The sequence below is a fragment of the Apodemus sylvaticus genome, chromosome 2, assembly GCF_947179515.1.
Source record: "Apodemus sylvaticus chromosome 2, mApoSyl1.1, whole genome shotgun sequence".
Classification (NCBI taxonomy): Eukaryota; Metazoa; Chordata; class Mammalia; order Rodentia; family Muridae; genus Apodemus; species Apodemus sylvaticus.
In genome coordinates, this window is record NC_067473.1 from 116,011,558 (window position 1) to 116,030,537 (window position 18,980).

At 39.2% G+C, this 18,980-nt stretch overlaps 1 protein-coding gene across 6 annotated transcripts in view; it reads left to right on the plus strand.

Moving 5' to 3' along the window:
* Positions 1-18,980, plus strand: part of Alms1 (ALMS1 centrosome and basal body associated protein) — a 99,499-nt gene that overhangs the window by 18,983 nt on the left and 61,536 nt on the right. For 3 of the 6 annotated variants that reach the window (XM_052174170.1, XM_052174172.1, XM_052174174.1), the window contains 5 exons: positions 788-905; positions 1,991-3,549; positions 3,811-3,929; positions 9,394-9,553; positions 14,491-18,375. In XM_052174170.1, the coding sequence (XP_052030130.1) occupies positions 788-905; positions 1,991-3,549; positions 3,811-3,929; positions 9,394-9,553; positions 14,491-18,375 (5,841 nt within the window). The remainder of the gene's footprint in view (positions 1-787; positions 906-1,990; positions 3,550-3,810; positions 3,930-9,393; positions 9,554-14,490; positions 18,376-18,980) is intronic. The other 3 variants (XM_052174171.1, XM_052174173.1, XM_052174175.1) reach the window with 3 other exon arrangements.

Genomic DNA, 18,980 nt, shown 5'->3' on the forward strand with positions numbered 1-18,980 from the left:
TGTGATACCATCTTATGGTAGAGCTTAAACAGAAAACTTAAGAAATGTTTGTTTATTTAGAACTGGCCACCTGTTGCTTATATAGTAACACCATACATAATTTTCTTGACAAGCCATTTTGTAAAACAAATACTTATTTAAAAGGGAGGCCTTGTTTCAATATTATTTTGAATATGATTTTGAGCCTCATCATCTCTTACAGTGTCATGGCCCCCCCCCCCCAGCCCTTACTTAACCCTTTGATATGCTCATATATAGGATTTCCTGATTTAGCAGGCAAAGGCACCTGCTGCCAAACCTGATGACTTAGGTTTGATTCTCCCGCACAATGGGAGGAGAGAAAATGATTATTGCAAGTTGTTTCCTGATTGCCATTTGATCATCAGTATATACTCACTCACCCACTTAACACCCACACAGAATAAAAATTAGTAAAAAGACATGCTTTAATTGCTAATGATTGTTAATTGTTAATGTAAATTGTATAGTAATTTGCAAAGAAATTAGAATGCTGTCATTTAACCTATTTATATATGAAGAGATGACTTAATAAGTTTTATAAATAAATTTCCTTACCTTTAAGGTAGGAATGGTACTTATTCTTTAAAGAATGGGTTAAATGAAATACTATATGTTAAATGTGTAGACCTTTTCCTGTACCATAGATGATTGCTGCTGTTATTATATTACTATTATAATGATGGAGAAGGTGCTTTAAGTATTGCGTGAGTAAGCTAAGCACTGCACTTTTCGATTGCTTAGCCCATTTACACCTGAAACTTTTCAGTGATACAGGATAACTTTGCTGCTCCTGATTTGCCTTTGCTGACATGTTTGACACAAGACCAGGATGTTGAGCCTGATTCCTTGTTTCAACCAAGTGAACTAGAATTTGCACCTTTGAGGTAGGGTGATTTCATTTATTTGCCTTCTAAATTTTCTACTCTTATAGTAAGTTGTTTACTATTACTTATATAGTATAGTAAGTATTAATGGTTTCAGGCTAAAGAGGGATTGGGAGTAGAGGTTAGTTAGGTACTCTTAGCATATTCTTGAATCTTAAATTGGTGCAGTATTTTTTACATGTAGAGATGTACCGTGTAACTATAGTTTATTTAGAAATCATGTAGGTTTTGTGTAGCCTTTAGGCATACTTTGGTTATCAGTCCCTGAGTTTTCTATTCTAAGTCTCTACGCTGCTGGTGTCCCTTACCCTCCATCCTACCTTCACTCTGCAGGAAAGCGGGCATTTATTTCTAGGATATTAATTTGTCTGCACTTTGAGTTTGCTCCGCTGTTATTGAATTAGTCTTGTTAGCTTTTTTATACTGTGTAAATATCAAGTAAGATTTTTGTAATATTTCAAATTGATGTCTTTTAGAACAATCAAAATGGAAGGACATTCTGTAATTCTTCAGAAACATACTTGGAACTGTCCAATGCTTTGTTTTCTGTTAAAACCAAAAGAAAACTCTACCTTAAACTCAAAACTCTAGATATTTAGAACCCCCCCTTCCCCCCCCCCCCCACGTCGTTATGCTGTATGTTACTTTAGGATCATGGTTGCAAAGTTCTTTGTTCTTCTGAGTTTATCAAAGTGATTAAGCTATACTGTATTTTGGGAGTAGATCTATAAGCGCAATAACTGACCAGTAAGTGAGGAATATAAGTTAGATGAGGGTCCGATCATAATAGGTAGCATGTATTTAAAATAGCAAACCATATTAAAAGGCATGCTTTTAAACTTTTTTTTGGTAATTTTGAAATTGATTCTGTCTTAGAATGCTGAGGCAATATCAGGTGGTAGCTTACTTACTGGTTGCAAAATTTTCTTTGTTTAATCTTTAGCTAAAGATTGAAGATTAGAACTTTTAAAAATGCACTTTCAAGTAAGCCTGATTTTAGTGACACCAGGTTTGTAGTTTTGTATTAGTATTTAAAAATTAAGGTATCAGGAGCTAATTATTTCTTTATAACTTCATATTTTCAGAGGGATTCCTGATAAGTCTGAAGATACTGAATGGCTTGCTCGACCTTCAGAAGTTAGTGAAGCTTTAATCCAGGCCACCTCAGAAACATCTTCAGACTTGGTTAACAGTTGCTTTAGTATATCTCAGCATCCACTCACAGGTAGCACAACTTTTGGGTCTCAGCGCTCTCTTTTCTTGTTTGAACAAGAGAATAATGGAGAAACTGTACCATCTAATGCTCCTGATGAACTGAAAAGCCCACATGACCTGGATCATTTTGATGCCCTGTATTCATATATGTCATGGCCAACAGAAAAGGACACTCAGCAGCCAGAAGGCAACTTGGCTGATAAAGACCAAGTTTCCACTTCAACTTTATCTGATATTAGTGATGAAAGTATAGCTACAAAAAGAAACAACAGTTTTGGTGTTTCTTGTCCACATAATCAGTATTGGAAACAGGAAGCCTTACAACAGACTGAAGCACGTTTAGCCAGTAAGGACCATGCTTCCTTCCCATGTGAAATTAATTCTCTTCCTAATAAAATGTACTCATTTCTGAAGTGCTTGTTAAAAAGAGGAAAAGGGACTCCCTTTACTTCTGATAATCATCTTGAGAATGTTTGTTTAAGGACTCCAGAAGAAGATGAGATGAGTCAAAAGAATGATTCTTTGGAGGGTTTTGAAGGAAATGAAGATCTGCAGAAAGAATTATCTCATTTTTTTAAACAAAAGGAGGCTAGAAATACTTGGGCATCTTCTCAGGTGCATGCCAAGTATCCAGATATAAAGTGTATTGGGACTGTTACCGCCCCTGCTAGTCAAAAGCAAGGTGCAGAAGCACATATGCTCTGCAGAGGACTTGATATCTCTAAGCTGGGTATTTCTGGTTGTCCTCTTTGGACAGTGAGATCCAACTTGGATGCATCAGAGCAACTCTATTTTCAAGAGGAAAGAAACCAAAAGACAACTTCTACTTTTGGTGAGGAAAATGTTGATGCTACTGAAAATGTAGCCTTTGAGGCAATTATTGCCTCAATTGAGTCTTCCAATCAAGAGAGTCTTACAAGTGAGACCCAAACTGACAACACTGAACTGTTAGCAGATGACAGTGAAGAGAAAGAACCCCTAAAACTAGATCTTTCCCCAGTAACTTATAAGGATGAAATCTCTTTCATCAATAAGCTTCAGCATCTAAAATACCAGTCTACTCCTGGGGTGTTTGAACCAGCAGATTCAAAACTGTTGTATAAAGAAGATGATACTAGCTCCCTTTATCTGTATCCAGATTTAAAATCACCCATGAATGCTCCTCAGAACATGCTCAATAAGCCCGTTTCTGTCATTCTAGAGCTTAAGCCATCTTTAAATGAAAAGGCTTACAACCAGGCTGTTGGTCTTGAGGAAACACAGTTACCTTCATTTCAATATGGTATAAACAACCTTGACCTTACAGAGAAGGTAGGATCTTCAGACATTAGTTTTGCAATGAAAATATCAACTTCAGAATCTTGGGTTTTACAAGATTTAAAGCAGCACACCTTTGAAGAATTTGCAGATTCCTCAGACTATAATTTGGGTAAGGATGTAAATTGTGGTGACCCCACTGAAGGTCTAATCTGCTGCTGTATGGAACAGCTTTTTAGCAAGCTTGGCAGCATGTGATGCAAGTGGCACTTTGCGTTAACTCATGAAGCATCACTGATTGTAGTCAGCCAAGAGGTATTGCTGGGCGCTGATGAAGGCCAAGGTGAAATTCCTTGGCCTTGGGGGCTGAGTTGGGATATATATATATACAACATGACTCCCCCCCCCTTTTTCTTTTATTTTTTTTTAATAGAGAGCCTGCAGGGGAAGGCTGAATCTGGTGTCCTTACTCTGTGTGGTGATGCTAAGTACTCCAGCCTATATGAAAATGCTGGTGCACACAGTGAAAGAATTGCTGAATTGCAAAAAGAGGTGAGATAAAATGAAGTGACCATTGTAGAATGCAGTCGTTTCCAGTACTGAATCAGGAAATGGTATTTGTTTTTACCTTTCACTATTTCCCAGACATGGGGCCTACCAGGATTGACTGGTAAGTACTTGGAGCTTGCAGATTTAGAGATGATCTTTGTGACAGCTCCTTATTCTGACTACTTACTACTTCATAACCATCATCTGAGGAAAGCCATTTTGAAAAGCCTATAAATTACACGACATTTTTTATGGATAGCTAAAGGAATATTTTAGTTGAAAAGAAAATCATAATGAAAGTAAAGAGCTCATTCGTTTTTATACCAATTCTGACTCACAATGTGGTCTTCCTCTCATATCCAGGAATGTGATCTCTACCAAGTGTTGACATTTAAAGCATGTTTCATAGCCCGTAACACTTCACAGGTTCTTTGGTGTCTTAGGAAAGAATATATTTTGGCAGTCTAGACTTTTTTTTTTTTTTTCTTTTTTGAGACTGGGTTTCTCTGTGTAGCCCTGGCTGTCCTGGAACTCACTCTGTAGACCAGGCCGGCCTTGAACTCAGAAATCCACTTGCCTCTGCCTCCCAGAGTGCTGGGATTACAGGTGTGCGCCACCACCGCCCAGCTCAGTCTAGGCTTTTTACCTTTATCTTTTCTTTTTTTTTTAAAAAAAGTTCTTTGAGACAAGGTCTCTAAATAGTCCTCGCTGTCCTAGAGTTTGCTGTATAGACCTGGCTGGGACTGAAGGCATGCACCCCACCGTGTTCAGCCCTCCAGGCTTTTATTTTGAGGTACCCTTTTCATGTTGGGCTAGCAAGAATATTTGGAAAATGTGAAAACAAGAGTCACTCAAAGTTTTTGAAAATTTTGACTGAAGGCATTTAAGAAAATGCCAAGCATCGTTGTTTGCCTTGAAAGGATACTTCAATGCAGAGTCCAGACTAGCCAGTCTTTCTGACAATGCCTAACTGCCTCTTTTCAAATGAGCAGCATAAGCTTGTACACATTCCCCCACCTGTCTGCTCATGCCGCCATGATTGTTTCTGTACTAAAAGTGGTGACTCTAGGGACACAATTCTTTATAAGGAAGGCTTCATTTGCTTAGATCTTTAGACCTCCTTGAGTCCCACCCTTTTTTGTGTGATGCTGTCATCACCAAACTGGTTGCACTTGTGATGTGTCCTTGTTCAGGCTTAGAAGTTGATATAGTAACATAAAGATAACATGGAGAGTTTTCCCTTTATAGGTTGTTGACTGTGTAAGAAAATTTCATGGGATTAATTTGTTTTCTTCAGTATTCTAAAGTATACATTGTTTGAATTTTTAATCTGATGAGAGTGGGAATAGAAATAATGGCTAATACTCTGCTTGGATTCAGTGCCAAGAGGTTCATAGGTCACAGCAATTCACTAGTCCATCCTGTCTGATTGGAATAGTATGGATTATTTTGGATTTTGGTCCATAGTTTACAATGAATACTTCTAGGATCATAATTCACTACATAAAAATACTAATAAGAGCTGGGTGGTGGTAGCGCACGCCTTTAATCTCAGCACTTGAGAGGCTGGCGGATTTCTGAGTTCAAGGCCAGCGTGGTTTACAGAGTGAGTTCCAGGACAGCCAGGGCTACACAGAGAAACCCTGTCTCAAAAAAACCAAAAAAAAAAAAAAAAAAAAGATTACTAATAGGAAACTTTATTATGTTCTTGAATGCTAGAGTATGAACTACCTACTATCTACCTGTTAACCTTCTCTCCTCAAGAGGTCTAGTTTTCTCTAGATTGCTGTCAACTGTGCTTCTGGATGGTAATCTTTTCCAAGTTAGGCCCTTTATTGTATCTTACTTTTGTTTGTTTGTTTTGTTTTCTTTTCTTTTTGAGACAGGCTTTCTCTGTGTATTCTTGGCTGTCCTGGAGCTCACAGAAATCACTTGTCTTTGTCTCCTGAGTACAGGGATTAAATGCATGTGCCACCACTGCCCAACAGGATTTTTTTTTTTAAATGAACGTTATGCTCACCTCAAGTTCAACTTGTATATATCAAAATAGCTCATATGTCCCCTATATTAGGCTGATCCTGTAGATACTGCTTTTTTATAGAAATGTTAGCATTTTCCAAGTTTCTTATTCATCTTTTATTCTTTTTTTGTTGGCAATTAAAAAATGGGAATTTCCAGAGGACCCAAGTTCAGTTCCTAACACCAGTATCAGGTCACTGACAACCACTTCAAACCAAAGTTCCCAAGTGTCTTAGTCAGGGTTTTTATTCCTGCACAAACATCATGACCAAGAAGCAAGTTGGGGACGAAAGGGTTTATTTAGCTTACACTTCTGCATTGCTGTTCATCACAAAAGGAAGTCAGGACCTGATGCAGAGGCCATGAGGGATGTTTCTTACTGACATGTTTCCCCTGGCTTGCTCAGCCTGCTCTCTTATAGAACCCAAGAGCACCAGCCCAAAAGTGGTACCACCCACAAGGGGCCCTCACCACTTGATCACTAATTGAGAAAAATGCCCCACAGCTGGATCTCATGGAGTCACTTCCCCAACTGAAACTCCTTTCTCTGTGGTAACTCCGGCCTGTGTCAAGTTGACACACAAATCCAGCTAGTACCCAGCAACCCTGTTATGGCCTCTGCATCCATACATAACATACCTATATACATCCATTCATTTGTAACATGCATACATATAAATACATAAACAATCTTTTAAAATGGAAGTTAAGAGCTGAAGGCCTAGTTTAGTGATAGAGCATTTGCCTGGCATGCTCAAGGCCCTGGGTTCATTACCTGGCATCACACATACAGACTTAAAAATGGGAAATAAATCTGAGCATTTTCTTCCTGGTTCTTCTCATTTTCAAATAGTTCTTCAAATCTGTTAATATATTAAATATTTCTTATCCTTTTAATTCAAGATATTTTCTCTTCACTTAGCCAGCATGCCATGAATTTATCTGTATATTCTTTATTACCTGCTATAATAGCTTTTATGTTTGAAGGTGTGTTAATAGTACATTTGTATTGAAGTCAAAATTATAATTTTTTTCTTCCTTTATAGTGGAAGAAAAGTAATTCACTCTCTTGTAGCTATAGGTTGCTATATCTACTTTAGCTCTCTCTTCTTCCTACTCTGCCTTCCTCCCACAAGCTATACTTAAAAGAAACTAAACTTTTAGGAATGAGATTCTTGAATTAAAAATTTTGGGCTTCTCAGTATTTATAGTTTGGATTATATCTTTTTTTTTTTTAAAACATTTATTTATTTATTATATGTAAGTACACTGTAGCTGTCTTCAGACACACCAGAAGAGGGCATCAGATTTCATTTACAGATGGTTGTGAGCCACCATGTGGTTGCTGGGATTTGAACTCAGGACCTTAGGAAGAACAGTTAGTGTTCTTAACCGCTGAGCCATCTCACCAGCCCCAGATTATATCTTTTTGATCTAGAGAACCACTCTGTATTTTAGTCTGTTTTCTAGCATTTCTGGTTACTACTCACTAGGTACCAGCATCTTCCTGTCTTAGCCATTTTGTTCTCACTATTTATTACTAATAAAAAAATGTTTCCTGACACTGCTAAATTTCTCTTTGAAAGGGATAGGATTTTCCCAGATGAGAGCTAATAGGCTTAGAAAAGCCCTTCTGGAAATAGAAGTAGAATATTAATTCCTACTTGTGGCTGCCAACTTCTTGAGAACTGAAAAAAATACAAGTAATGTATGCCTGTAATCTTTACACATGAGATATGGATACAGGAGGATCAGGAGTTCAAAGCCAGCCCCTGCTATGTAGTGAGGATTTTGAGGTCAGCCTGGGCTATATGAGATCCTGCTCCAAACATACAAACAAGTAAACAAATAAAAAATAAAATCATGTTTATGTGTATATTTGGATTCTTTCCTGAAAACTAGAGTAATTCTGTATAAGGTCAATAGTTTAATATGTGTTTACCTAAGTGTCTTATGAACTTAGTGGAGATTTATATGCATTTATGCTTTAGTGCCAGCAGTTACTTTTTTTTTTTTTTTTTTTTTTATTTTGAGACAGGGTTTCTCTGTGTAGCCTTGGCTGTCCTAGAACTCACTCTGTAGACCAGGCTGGCCTCGAACTCAGAAATCAGCTTGCCTCTGCCTCCCAAGTGCTGGTATTAAAGGTGTGCACCACCACTGCCCGGCAAAGATTTATTTATTGTTTATATTTATTTATTTATTGTTATATGTAAGTACACTGTAGCTGTCTTCAGACACAGCAGAAGAGGGCATCTGATCTCATTACAGATAGTTGGGAGCCATCATGTGATTGCTGAGATTTGAACTCAGGACCTTAGGAAGAGCAGTCAGTGCTCTTAACTGCTGAGCCATCTCTCCAGCCTGCCATCAGTTACTGATAATGTGATGTTCTCTAAGGCAGCATTATAAACCACAGAACCATTAGTGATATCTTATTCAAACAAAATATGATCTGTGTATGAATTCAAATGGCTCGAGAACATGCATCTCATTCTGTTACTAGACTGGCCCAGGTTTCACTGTTAGCTTCCACTGGTCTCAAGCTGTCTTCCTTCTGAGATTTCAAGGGGAGTATACCACCACACCTGGGAGGAATAGAATCCTAAGTACGTGGTAAAGCTCCTCAGTGTGTTGTGCTGGGGAGATGGGTCATCAGTGAAGAACAATTGTTGTTCTTTTTAAAAGATTTGCTTTTATTTTTATGTGTGTGAATGTTTTGCTTGCATGTGTATCTGTGTGCCACATACTTGTAGCAGTACCTTTGGAAACTACAAGAGGGCATTGGATTCTCAAGGACTAGAGGTAGACAGTTGTCAGCTGCCATACGGTGGCTAGGAATTGAACTCAGGAATAGCAGCCAGTACTCTTAGCTGCTGCAAATCTCTCCATCTCCAACTTGTTCTTAGAGAAGACCTGGGTTCTATTTCTACTGTCCACATGATGGGTCATAATAGTCTGTAACTCTGAGTCCAGGGAATCCAACAATATTCTCTACCTAACTGACTGACTGACTGACTAGTTAACTACATTCTCTAATTTAACTCACTAACTAACTATATTCTCTAAATTAACTAACATACATATATATAACGTATATATACATACAGGCAAAACACTTATACATATAAAATGATATTAAGTAAAAAAAATTATTAAACTTCTTGTGTTCATGAGGTTTGTTTTTTAGCCAACTAAGTTTCAATTATTTTATTTATTTATTTTTTTGGTTTTTTGTTTGTTTGTTTATTTGTTTGTTTTTCGAGACAGGGTTTCTCTGTGTAGCCCTGGCTGTCCTGGAACTCTGTAGACCAGGCTGGCCTTGAATTCAGAAGTCCTCCTGCCTCTGCTTTCCAAGTGCTGGGATTAAAAGCGTGCACCACCACCGGCCGCCACCTGACCTACGTTTCAAATTAATATAATCTTTTTCCTTTCATTTCTCATTTCATAGGTAGACTGTTCTAATCCGGGCACTGGCCAGGCTTTTCCACCTTCATTGTCTTCATTTGTTCCTCAAGAACCAGCCAGTGAGTCAGAAGATCATTCCTCCAATCTCAGGATGTTGAGGGTTTCTCCTGATACTCTTCTAACAACTCTTAGACATTCAACAGGTATGTAGAAAATAGAGGCATTAAATATCCTCTTTATATCTAGGTCATGATTATTGTCTTACCATGCCTTTCTAGCAGATGGATGGATCAAAGGATGCCCAGATGTCCGATTTTGTGTTTTTATTATTGCTGTGATACCATGGGCAAAATCAACCTGGAGAGGAAAGGGTTTATTTCATCTAAACAACTCTTGGTCACACTTGATAACTGAGAAAAGTCAACTAGAGGTAGGAACGGAAACAGGAACCTTGGAGGAATACCTTGCTCCTCCTGGCTTGCTGGGTTTTTGTTTTTGTTTTTCTTACATATCTCAGGACTACTTGCCCAGGTAGTCCTGGTCCTTGACCAGGTCTACAGTGTGCTGTGTTCTTTCTTCCCACATCAATCATTAATCAAGAAATGCCCCACAGCTTGCCTGTAGGCTGACTTTAGGGAGGCATTTTCTCAATTGAAGTTTCCTTCTTTTAGATGAATGTAGCTTGTGTTAAGTTGACAAAAAAATTAACCAACATACCAGATAAAGGTAAAGCAGTATTTCTACACATACCTGAAAGGATATCTGAGGAAGAGATTTGAATAAGTGGACTGAATAAAATCTGTCTCACCGTTGTGAATTTGTCCAATTGGTTGAGACCTGGATTGAACAAAAAGGCCTGCTGAGACACCTTTTACCTGCCCTCGAACACAGAACTCCAGGCTACTTGGCCTTTAGGATGTCTTCTCCCCCCCCCCCCCCTTTGCTCTTAGACTGAGTTATACTGTTGGCATAATTGATTTTGGGGTTTTGGAGTGTGAGCTAAGCCATACCATCAGCTTCCTTAGGCTATCATCCTAGGATCAATTTCTCCAATTCTTCTGAAAATTACTTGCTAATCTTTTTAGTCATTTCCATTTAGTTTTCCCTTCAATATAAATTCTAAGTTTTCTTTTCTTTTTTCCCCCTTCTTTTTTTTCCTCTTTTCTTTTTTCAGATAGGATCTCACTATGTAGCTCTGACTGTCCTAGAACTCAATGTGTAGACCAGGCTGGCCTTGAACTCACAAAGGTCTGCCTTGAGTGCTGAGATTAGGTGAGTACTACTATGCCTGGCAAGTTCTAAGTTTTCAGTAGGCCACTCTCAATCTGCCTCTACTACTCACCATCTTCCTCAGCAAATAATACTGCTTTCCTCCTCAGAATGACCTTCTGGGCTCCTTTGTGCAAGATTATTTGCATCCATACTTCTCTTGAGCTCAATTACTTTTGCCTTCCAGTTATTAATTTTTTTTGAGATGATGGGGATTCATTATAGTCAGAATGATTGTATCCCTTGAAATTTTCTCCTTAAAATTCTTACTTTCAGAGTGATGGCATTAGGAAGTAGCGCCTTTCAAGGGTCACAAGAACTCTTAGTGACAAAGGAGGGACCTTTGAGTGACCCCTTGTCTCTCTGCCCACATGAACACAGTACAGTGGCTAGCATCTTTTGTTTCTAAGAGGCCCTTGCCAAGTGCTGTATCTACAAGCACCTTCATGTAAAGTGTTCTTCCTCCTTTCTTTGTGAAAATAGACATTCATTCTAAGGCCTTATATGTTGCACCAGAAAGGCCCCCTTAAGTGTTCACATAGATGATACCACTAAACTAGAGCTTTGGGAGAAAATATATTCAGAAACATTTTTCCCCTAAGACTGACTGGTCAGATGATGGGTTCTGGTTATTAATCTAGTTGTCTTTGTCTCTTCAGTGCGTGTGGACTTCAGATGGTATTTTTTGAGAGTTGGTCTTCTCTGTCCATTATGAGTTCTGGGAATTGAACTCATGTTACCAGGCCTGTATGGCAAGCAATCTTAACCTGTTGAATCAACTCACTTAAGTCCTACTTAAGCATTTGATCCTATTGCTTGCAAACAGTAAGGCTTTGATTTCTTTTCCTTTTCTATTTGCATATCTTGTATTTCTTGTCTTATTGTTATAGATAAGGCTTCAATTAATATATTTAATCTGAGTGGAGAAGGTAGATACTCTTAGATTTTCAATTATTTCCCATTTAGGAATATTTTGGCTTATATGTAGCCTTTATTATATCAAAATATATTTCTTCTGTTTCTAATTCCTCAGGGCTTTTATCTTAGTGGGGGTTGAACTTTGTCAATGGTAATTTCTATTCTGATGATGTGATTGTGTGATTTCTGTCCAAGTTTATTAATGTTGTATGTTATGCTTATTGACTTTTATATGTCAAATCACTTTTACATTCTTGGAATTAAGCTAACTTGGTCATTCATGGTAAGTTATTCTTATAATGTATTGTTGAATTTAGTTTGCAGTATTTTACTGAGATTTTAAGCATTTGTGTTTCTCTGGTGTACTAATCTATTTTCTCTTTTTTGAGTCCTTGTCCAGCATTGGTATCATAGTAATACTGACTTCATAAAATGAATTTGGTAGTATTCCTTTTTTATCCTATTATATGGAATAGTTTGGGGACCATTAGTAGTTCTTTAAAGGTCTGGTCGGAGCCAGAGAGATGACTTAATGTTTAAAGAGAACTGGCTATTCTTCTAGAGGATCTTAGTTTGATTCCCAGCATCACATGGCAGCTAATAACATCTACAACACCAATTCACACCAGTTTACACCTTGCTTTGGTCTCTGCAGGTACTGCATGCATTTGGTGCACAGACATATTCAAACAAAACACCCATATACATAAAGATAAATAATTTTTAAAAAAGGTTCTAGTATAGAGCCAAAGAGTTGGCTCAGTGGAAAAGGCACTTCCTGTGCAAACTTTGATTCCTGTGAAGGTAGAACTGACTTTTGAATGTTGTTGTCTGACCTCTAATGTACAACATCATATACTGGTATCTTAGTCACTGTTCTATCTCTGTGAAGAGACACTGTGACAAGGGTAAGTCTTACAAAAGAAAACATTTAACTGGGGCCTTGCTTTTAGTTTCTGGGGCTGAGTCCATTATCATCATGATGTCCCTGGAGCATGGCAGGAAATACTTTTAGATTCTGATCACAAGCAGAGAGAGAACCTGGGCCTGGCATGGACTTTTGAAAACTCAAACCCCGCGGGGCGGTGGTGGCACATGCCTGTAATCCCAGCACTGTGGGAGGCAGAGGCAGGCGGATTTCTGAGTTCGAGGCCAGCCTGGTCTACAGAGTGAGCTCCAGGACAGCCAGGGCTATACAGAGAAACCCTGTCTCGAAAAAAAAAAAAAACCAAAAAATCCGGAAAAAAAAAAGAAAAAAGAAAAAAAAAAGAACTCAAACCCCACCTCAGTGACACACTCCAACAAGGCCACACCTCCTGATCCTTCTAATCTTATCGAAAAGTTCTACCCCTTTAGTGACTAATTTAAGCATTCTAATAAATGAGCCTATGGGGGCCCATCTTATTAATCCCAGTTTGGGGAGGGAGAGGCAGGTCTGGTCTATAGAGCAGGGCAGCCAGAGCTCCATAGAGAGACCCTGTCTGAAAAACCAAAGGGGCAAAAAAAAGTCTGATAAAATTCAGCAGTGACATGACACCATCTGGGCCTGGACATTTTTAGGTGAATTTTTATTTTTTAATTTTTTAAAAAACTACTTCAGACTCATTGCTTGTTGTAGATATCTTTAAGTTATTTATATCTTGGTTTAATTTTTATAGTTCATATGTGGAACTGTTCATTTGGTGGACCTGTATGGGAATTAAGTGATGTGTCTTTGTTGGAGGTAGTGTGTTGCAGTGAGTGGGCTTTTAGGTTCGAAAAGTCCATTCTATTTCCAGTCAGCGCTCTCTCTGCCTAGTGATTGTATTTGAAGATGTTAAGAATTTAGCTACTGCTCTAGGGCCACGCCTGCCTGCCTGCCTGCCTGCCACCTGCTCCCTGTCAATGTCCTGATGGTCATGGACTCACCCTCTTAAGTCCTAGGTATAGATTAAAATACTCAATATAAAACATAAAGATCAGGGCACTGCCGGCGCGTGTGGTGCATGCCTTTAATCCCAGCACTTGGAAGGCAGAGGCAGGCGGATTTCTGAGTTCAAGGCCAGCCTGGTCTACAGAGTGAGTTCCAGGACAGCCAGGGCTACACAGAGAAACCCTGTCTCCAAAAACCCAAAATAAAACAAAGGTTTCTTTTATAGGTTGCTTTGGTCATGGTGTCCCTTTATAGTGATAAAAACGTAAAGGAAATATAAGCTTAGAAATTTATCCATTTTTAAAAATGATTTTCCAGCTTATTGGCATATGGGTTTTCATATTGATATGTTTTAATAATCCTCTGAATTTTATTTTTATCTGTTGCACCGTATCCCTTTTTCATCGCTAATTGTATTAATTTGGGTATCTTTTTTTTTTTTTTTTTTTTTGGTTTTGGGTTTTGGTTTTTGGGTTTTTTTGAGACAGGATTTCTCTGTGTAACCCTGGCTGTCTTGTAACCCTCTCTTTGTTTCATTGACTTTTCTGTTCTTTGTGTTTCCATTTCAGTAATTTTTGTTCAGAACCAACCTACCTACCTTTCTTCCTTTCTTTCTTCCTTCCTTCCTTTCTTCCTTCCTTCCTTCCTTCCTTCCTTCCTTCCTTCCTTCCTTCCTTCCTTCCTTCCTTCCTTCCTCTTTCTAAAGATTTATTTATTTATTATATGTAAGTACACTAGCTGTCTTCAGACACTCCAGAAGAGGGCGTCAGATGTCACTACAGATGGTTGTGAACCACTATGTGGTTGCTGGGATTTGAACTCAGGACCTTCAGAAGAGCAGTCAGTACTATTAACTGCTGAGCCATCTCTTCAGCTCCCCTGATCCTTATTTCTATCTACTGATTACACATTTGCTTCATATTTATTTTTTTAGACCTGGGTTCCATGACTAAGTTCTTTATTTGAAAGCTCTGCCTTTTTAAATGTAGGTATGTGTGGCTTTAAACTTCCTTCTTAGAATGGCTTAATTTTATCTCACAGGATCTGTTGACCAGAAGATTGGAACAGCAGTAGTCTCTTCTGTTTACTCACAGAAAATAAAGCATGGTAGTTTTCATCAAGAAGAGTTGCCAGATAGGCATCTTACTGAAGAGATTCAAAAAGTGTCACCTGCTCCTAGGCCAGTTGGTCAGAAGCCTGAGATGCTACCAGTACAATCTAGTTCTTACTCTAAAGGAATGAAATCTATTTTCTATCAACATCCTCTGTCACACAGTCATCAAGGCAAAGAGCCTCTAAATGTTTCAGGTGTTTCTGGATCAGCTGAGAATAAAGCTTTTTACCAGCAAACACTGTCAGACAGTCTTCTGACTGAAGAAGTAGTGCCAGGTTTTAATATTCCCAGCCCAGGTGACCAGAAGACTCCTCTACCATCAGAATTCTCTCTTTCCTATTCTCATAGAGAAAAGAACCTGCCTGAAGATATGAAAGTTTCCACTGATTCTGGATCTGCTGACAAGAAGGCTGACATTCCAACAGTGTCCTCTAGTACCTACCAACACAAAACGAAGCCTGGTATTATTTACCACCAAGTGTTGCCAGACAGTCATGTACCTATGGGCACTAGAAAAGTTGCATTTGAATCTGGACCAGCAGGCCAGAAGTCTGGGGTTTCTCACCCATATGGTGAGATGCCCAGTGTTTTCTATCAGCAGGAGTTCCCAGATAGTTATTCAGCAAAAAACCCTACAAAAACATTTATCCCAGGACCAGCTGACCAGAAGACTGATGTATCCACAGCCCCCCCTACTTCCTCTTCACACGCAGAGAAGCCTGTTTCCCCCTACCAGCCTACCTTGCCAGGTAGTCATCTGCCTGAAGATGTTTTCAAAACTTCTTCTGTTTGTAAGTCGTCTGATGAGCTATCTGGAATAACAGCTCTAACCTCTGCTTTCTACTCATATAAAGGGAGACCCAATATTTCTCAGCAGAAGTTTCCAGACAGCCACCTAACTGAAGAGGCCCAGAAAATATCAGTTACAACTGGAACAGTACACCAGAGAACAGTGACACCAACAATGTCTTCTACTTCCTTTGTACAAAAAGAAAAGCCTAATATTTTCTACCAACAGGCCCTGTCAGATGGTGGTCTGTCTGAAGGGGATCTGCAAGTTTCAGCTATTCCTTGGCCAGCTGACCAGAACATTGCTATACCAACAGTAACTTCTGCTTCCTTCTCACAAAGAGAAAAGGCTCAGATTTTCTACCAACAGACGCTGTCAGGTGGTCCTTTGCCTGGAGAGCCTGTGAATGTTTTAGTCGCTCCTGGACCACCTGACCAGAACACTGGGGCACCAACAATACCTCCTAGTTCTTACTTCCCTGGAGAAGAGTCCATTATTTTTTACCAAGCTGGCTTTCCAGGTAATACTGTGTCTGCAATGTCTTTTAAAGTTCCAAGGATTTCTGGATCAACAGAACAGACTAATATAACAACAGGACCATCAGGTTCCTACTCAGTTGGAGAGAAGTCCATTATTTTCTACCATCAGGCCTTGCCAGATGGTCATCTTCCTAAAGAAGCTTCTCCTGCACCAGCTGACCTGAAAACTGGGGAGCTACCAGTCTATTCAGCTTCCTGTTCTGTTGGAGTAAAGCCTATTATTTTCTACCAGCAGCCTCTGTCCGATAGTCACCTAACTAAAGATCACAAAGATTCAGTTATTCCTGGACCAACTGACCAGAAGACTGGCATACCAACAGTGCCTTCTACTTCCCAATCATATATAGAGAGGCGTACTGTTTCTTACCAGCAAGAATTTCCAGATCTTAGTGAAAAAACTTTGAAAGTTCTAGGTAGTGTTGGATCCACTGAACAGAAAACTGAAATACCAGTAGTGTCTTCTGCTCTCTTACACAGAGAGAAGCCTAGTACTTACCAGAAGGATTTGTCAGATTTTACTGAAGAAGCTTTGCAAATTTTAGGTGTTTCTGAGGAAGCTTCTTCTGTCTCTTGCCAGAAGAAGTTACCAGATCGTACTGAAGTATTTTTGAAATCAGTAGTCTGTGGCGCTGCTGATCAGAAGACTGGGGCACAAATAGTCTCCTCCTCAAGTAGAGAGAAACCCAGTGGTTTTCATCAGCAGGAGTTGCCAAATACTGGTGGGCATGCATCATGTGCTTTTCATCCTGAAGCAGTTGTCCAGAAGGTCGGGAAACTAATAGAACCTTTAAGTTATTTTCCACAGGGAGAGGCCCCTGCTTTGTCTCCACAGGAGTTGCCTCCTGGCCATCTCACAGGAGCGGCTCTGAAGGGGTCAGATTATTCTGCGCTTGCAGCACAGACGCCTGGGACACCAGCAGGACCTTCCAGTTCCTACTCCCATAAACAAAAGCTCAGTGATTATCAAAAGGCCTCACCAGATCGTCATCTAACTGAAAATTTTTTGAAGGCTTCAACTGTTCCCGGGCTATCTGATCAGAAAAAGAAACCTGCAGTTTCATCTGGTCCCTGCTCACACAAAGAGAAACACAAGATTTCAGCTTCGGATTTGCTGGATGACCAGACGGCTGAGTTGCCAGCAGTTACTCAGAGGTCCTGTTTATATAGAGAGGATCCTGCAGTTTCAACTGTGATCAAACCAGATGACCAAAAGATTCCATTCCCAACAACTTTTCATGGCTCCTGTGCTCAAAAAGTAAAACCTGTTATTTTCGTTCAAAAACAGTTACCAGACAGAGATCAAAGTGAAGATATTCCGAGGATTTCAACTGTCTCTGAACCAACTGTTGTAAACACAGTTTTACCAGTACTTCTGTCTGGTTCTTATTCATACAGAGAGAAGTCAGATTCATTTTACCCACAGAAGCTGCCAGATAGGCATTTAACTGAAGTTGATCTGAAGGTTTCAGGCAGTCTTGGTCAAGCTGACCAGATTTCTGGGTTACCTACAGTTTCTCCTGGTACTTATTCACACAGTGAAAAGTGCCATCTTGGCTCAGAACATGTCCAAGAGCTGATAGATAATTTGAATTCTTCTGAGTCTTGTTGTCTCAGTGTGGATAGTATGCCCTCAAATTCACAAATTGATGATGGAGTTATCATATGTAAGTCAGAATCTTTAGGTTTTGCCAATATTGGCTGTGAGGAAATCCAGGATATAGATCATGGTTCCAAAACTCTTAAAGAAATTCAGACTCTCTTAATGGAAGCAGAAAATATGGCACTGAAACGATGCAATTTCTCTGCTCCCTTAGTCCCTTTCAGAGATGTTAATGATGTTTCATTTATACAATCAAAGAAGGTGGTTTGCTTCAATGAACCCTCCACAACTGATGTTTGTACCCAGAGGGAGTCATTTGTAGAAGAAGTCCCACACATCGAATATGTACAGAAGGACATTGGCACACAGACGAACCTTAAGTACCAGAGGGGTGTTGGAAATTGGGAATTTATTAGTTCAGCTACCTTTAGAAGTCCTCTACAGGAAGCAGAAGGCACGGCTAAAGTGGCATTTGATGAAACTTTCAGACAATACAAAGCTGCCAGGCGTGTAATGAGGTCTGAACCTGAAGGCTGCAGTACAGGCATTGGGAATAAAATTATTATCCCTATGATGACAATCATAAAGAGTGACTCGAGTAGTGATGTAAGTGATGGTTGCTGCTCATGGGACAATAATTTACCAGAGTCTTTGGAATCTGTTTCTGATGTTTTTCTAAACTTCTTTCCATATACTTCACCCAAGACAAGCATAACAGATAGCCGAGAAGCTGAGGGGTTGTCAGAGAGTGAAGATGGCTATGGTAGTGCAGATTCCTTGGCTGCACATGTGAAGTACCTTCTGCAGTGTGAGTCCTCACTGAATCAAGCCAAACAGATACTTAAAAATGCAGAGGAAGAGGAATACCGGGTTCGAGCCCAAGGTAAGGACTGATTGACAAAATAGGCACATTCAGGCTTGTGAATATTACAGCTTAGCAGTTTAAAGTGAGACATTTGAAGTTCCTAATTTATTTCCTTATAGAACTGTAGAACAATCATATTTTCTATCCACAATCTGGAAAACAAGAACACTGCAGTAAATGAGACATATGATCAGTAGTGCTAGTCAGTGTTTTTGGTTTTAGAAGATTCACATGTTAGATGGATGGTAAGAAAGTAGTTGGCCAACAATTTGATTTCCTTAGTTAATTCTCTTATTGTAATATCCTTGTTTGGGGACACATATGCCTCCAATTTGTTCTTCCATAAGTTGTTTTGTATTCTAAATCTAGGTATGCTTTCTTTCAGTTTTCTAATGAAGTTTCTGGAGTTGATCGAAAGTAAGGGGAAAGACACCAGGTCTTTAGTACTAAAACTTTGGTACTAAAGGTCTGGTTTAAGTCTAAAGGGTATTTATTAGCCTCATTATTCTCTAATAGAATCTTTGTAAAGGAGACATAATAATCTTTAATACATAAGGAAATGTATTTCTGGTAGTAACTTGTACGTGGTTAAGGACTGGCTCGGAATCTTGAGGTTAACTGCC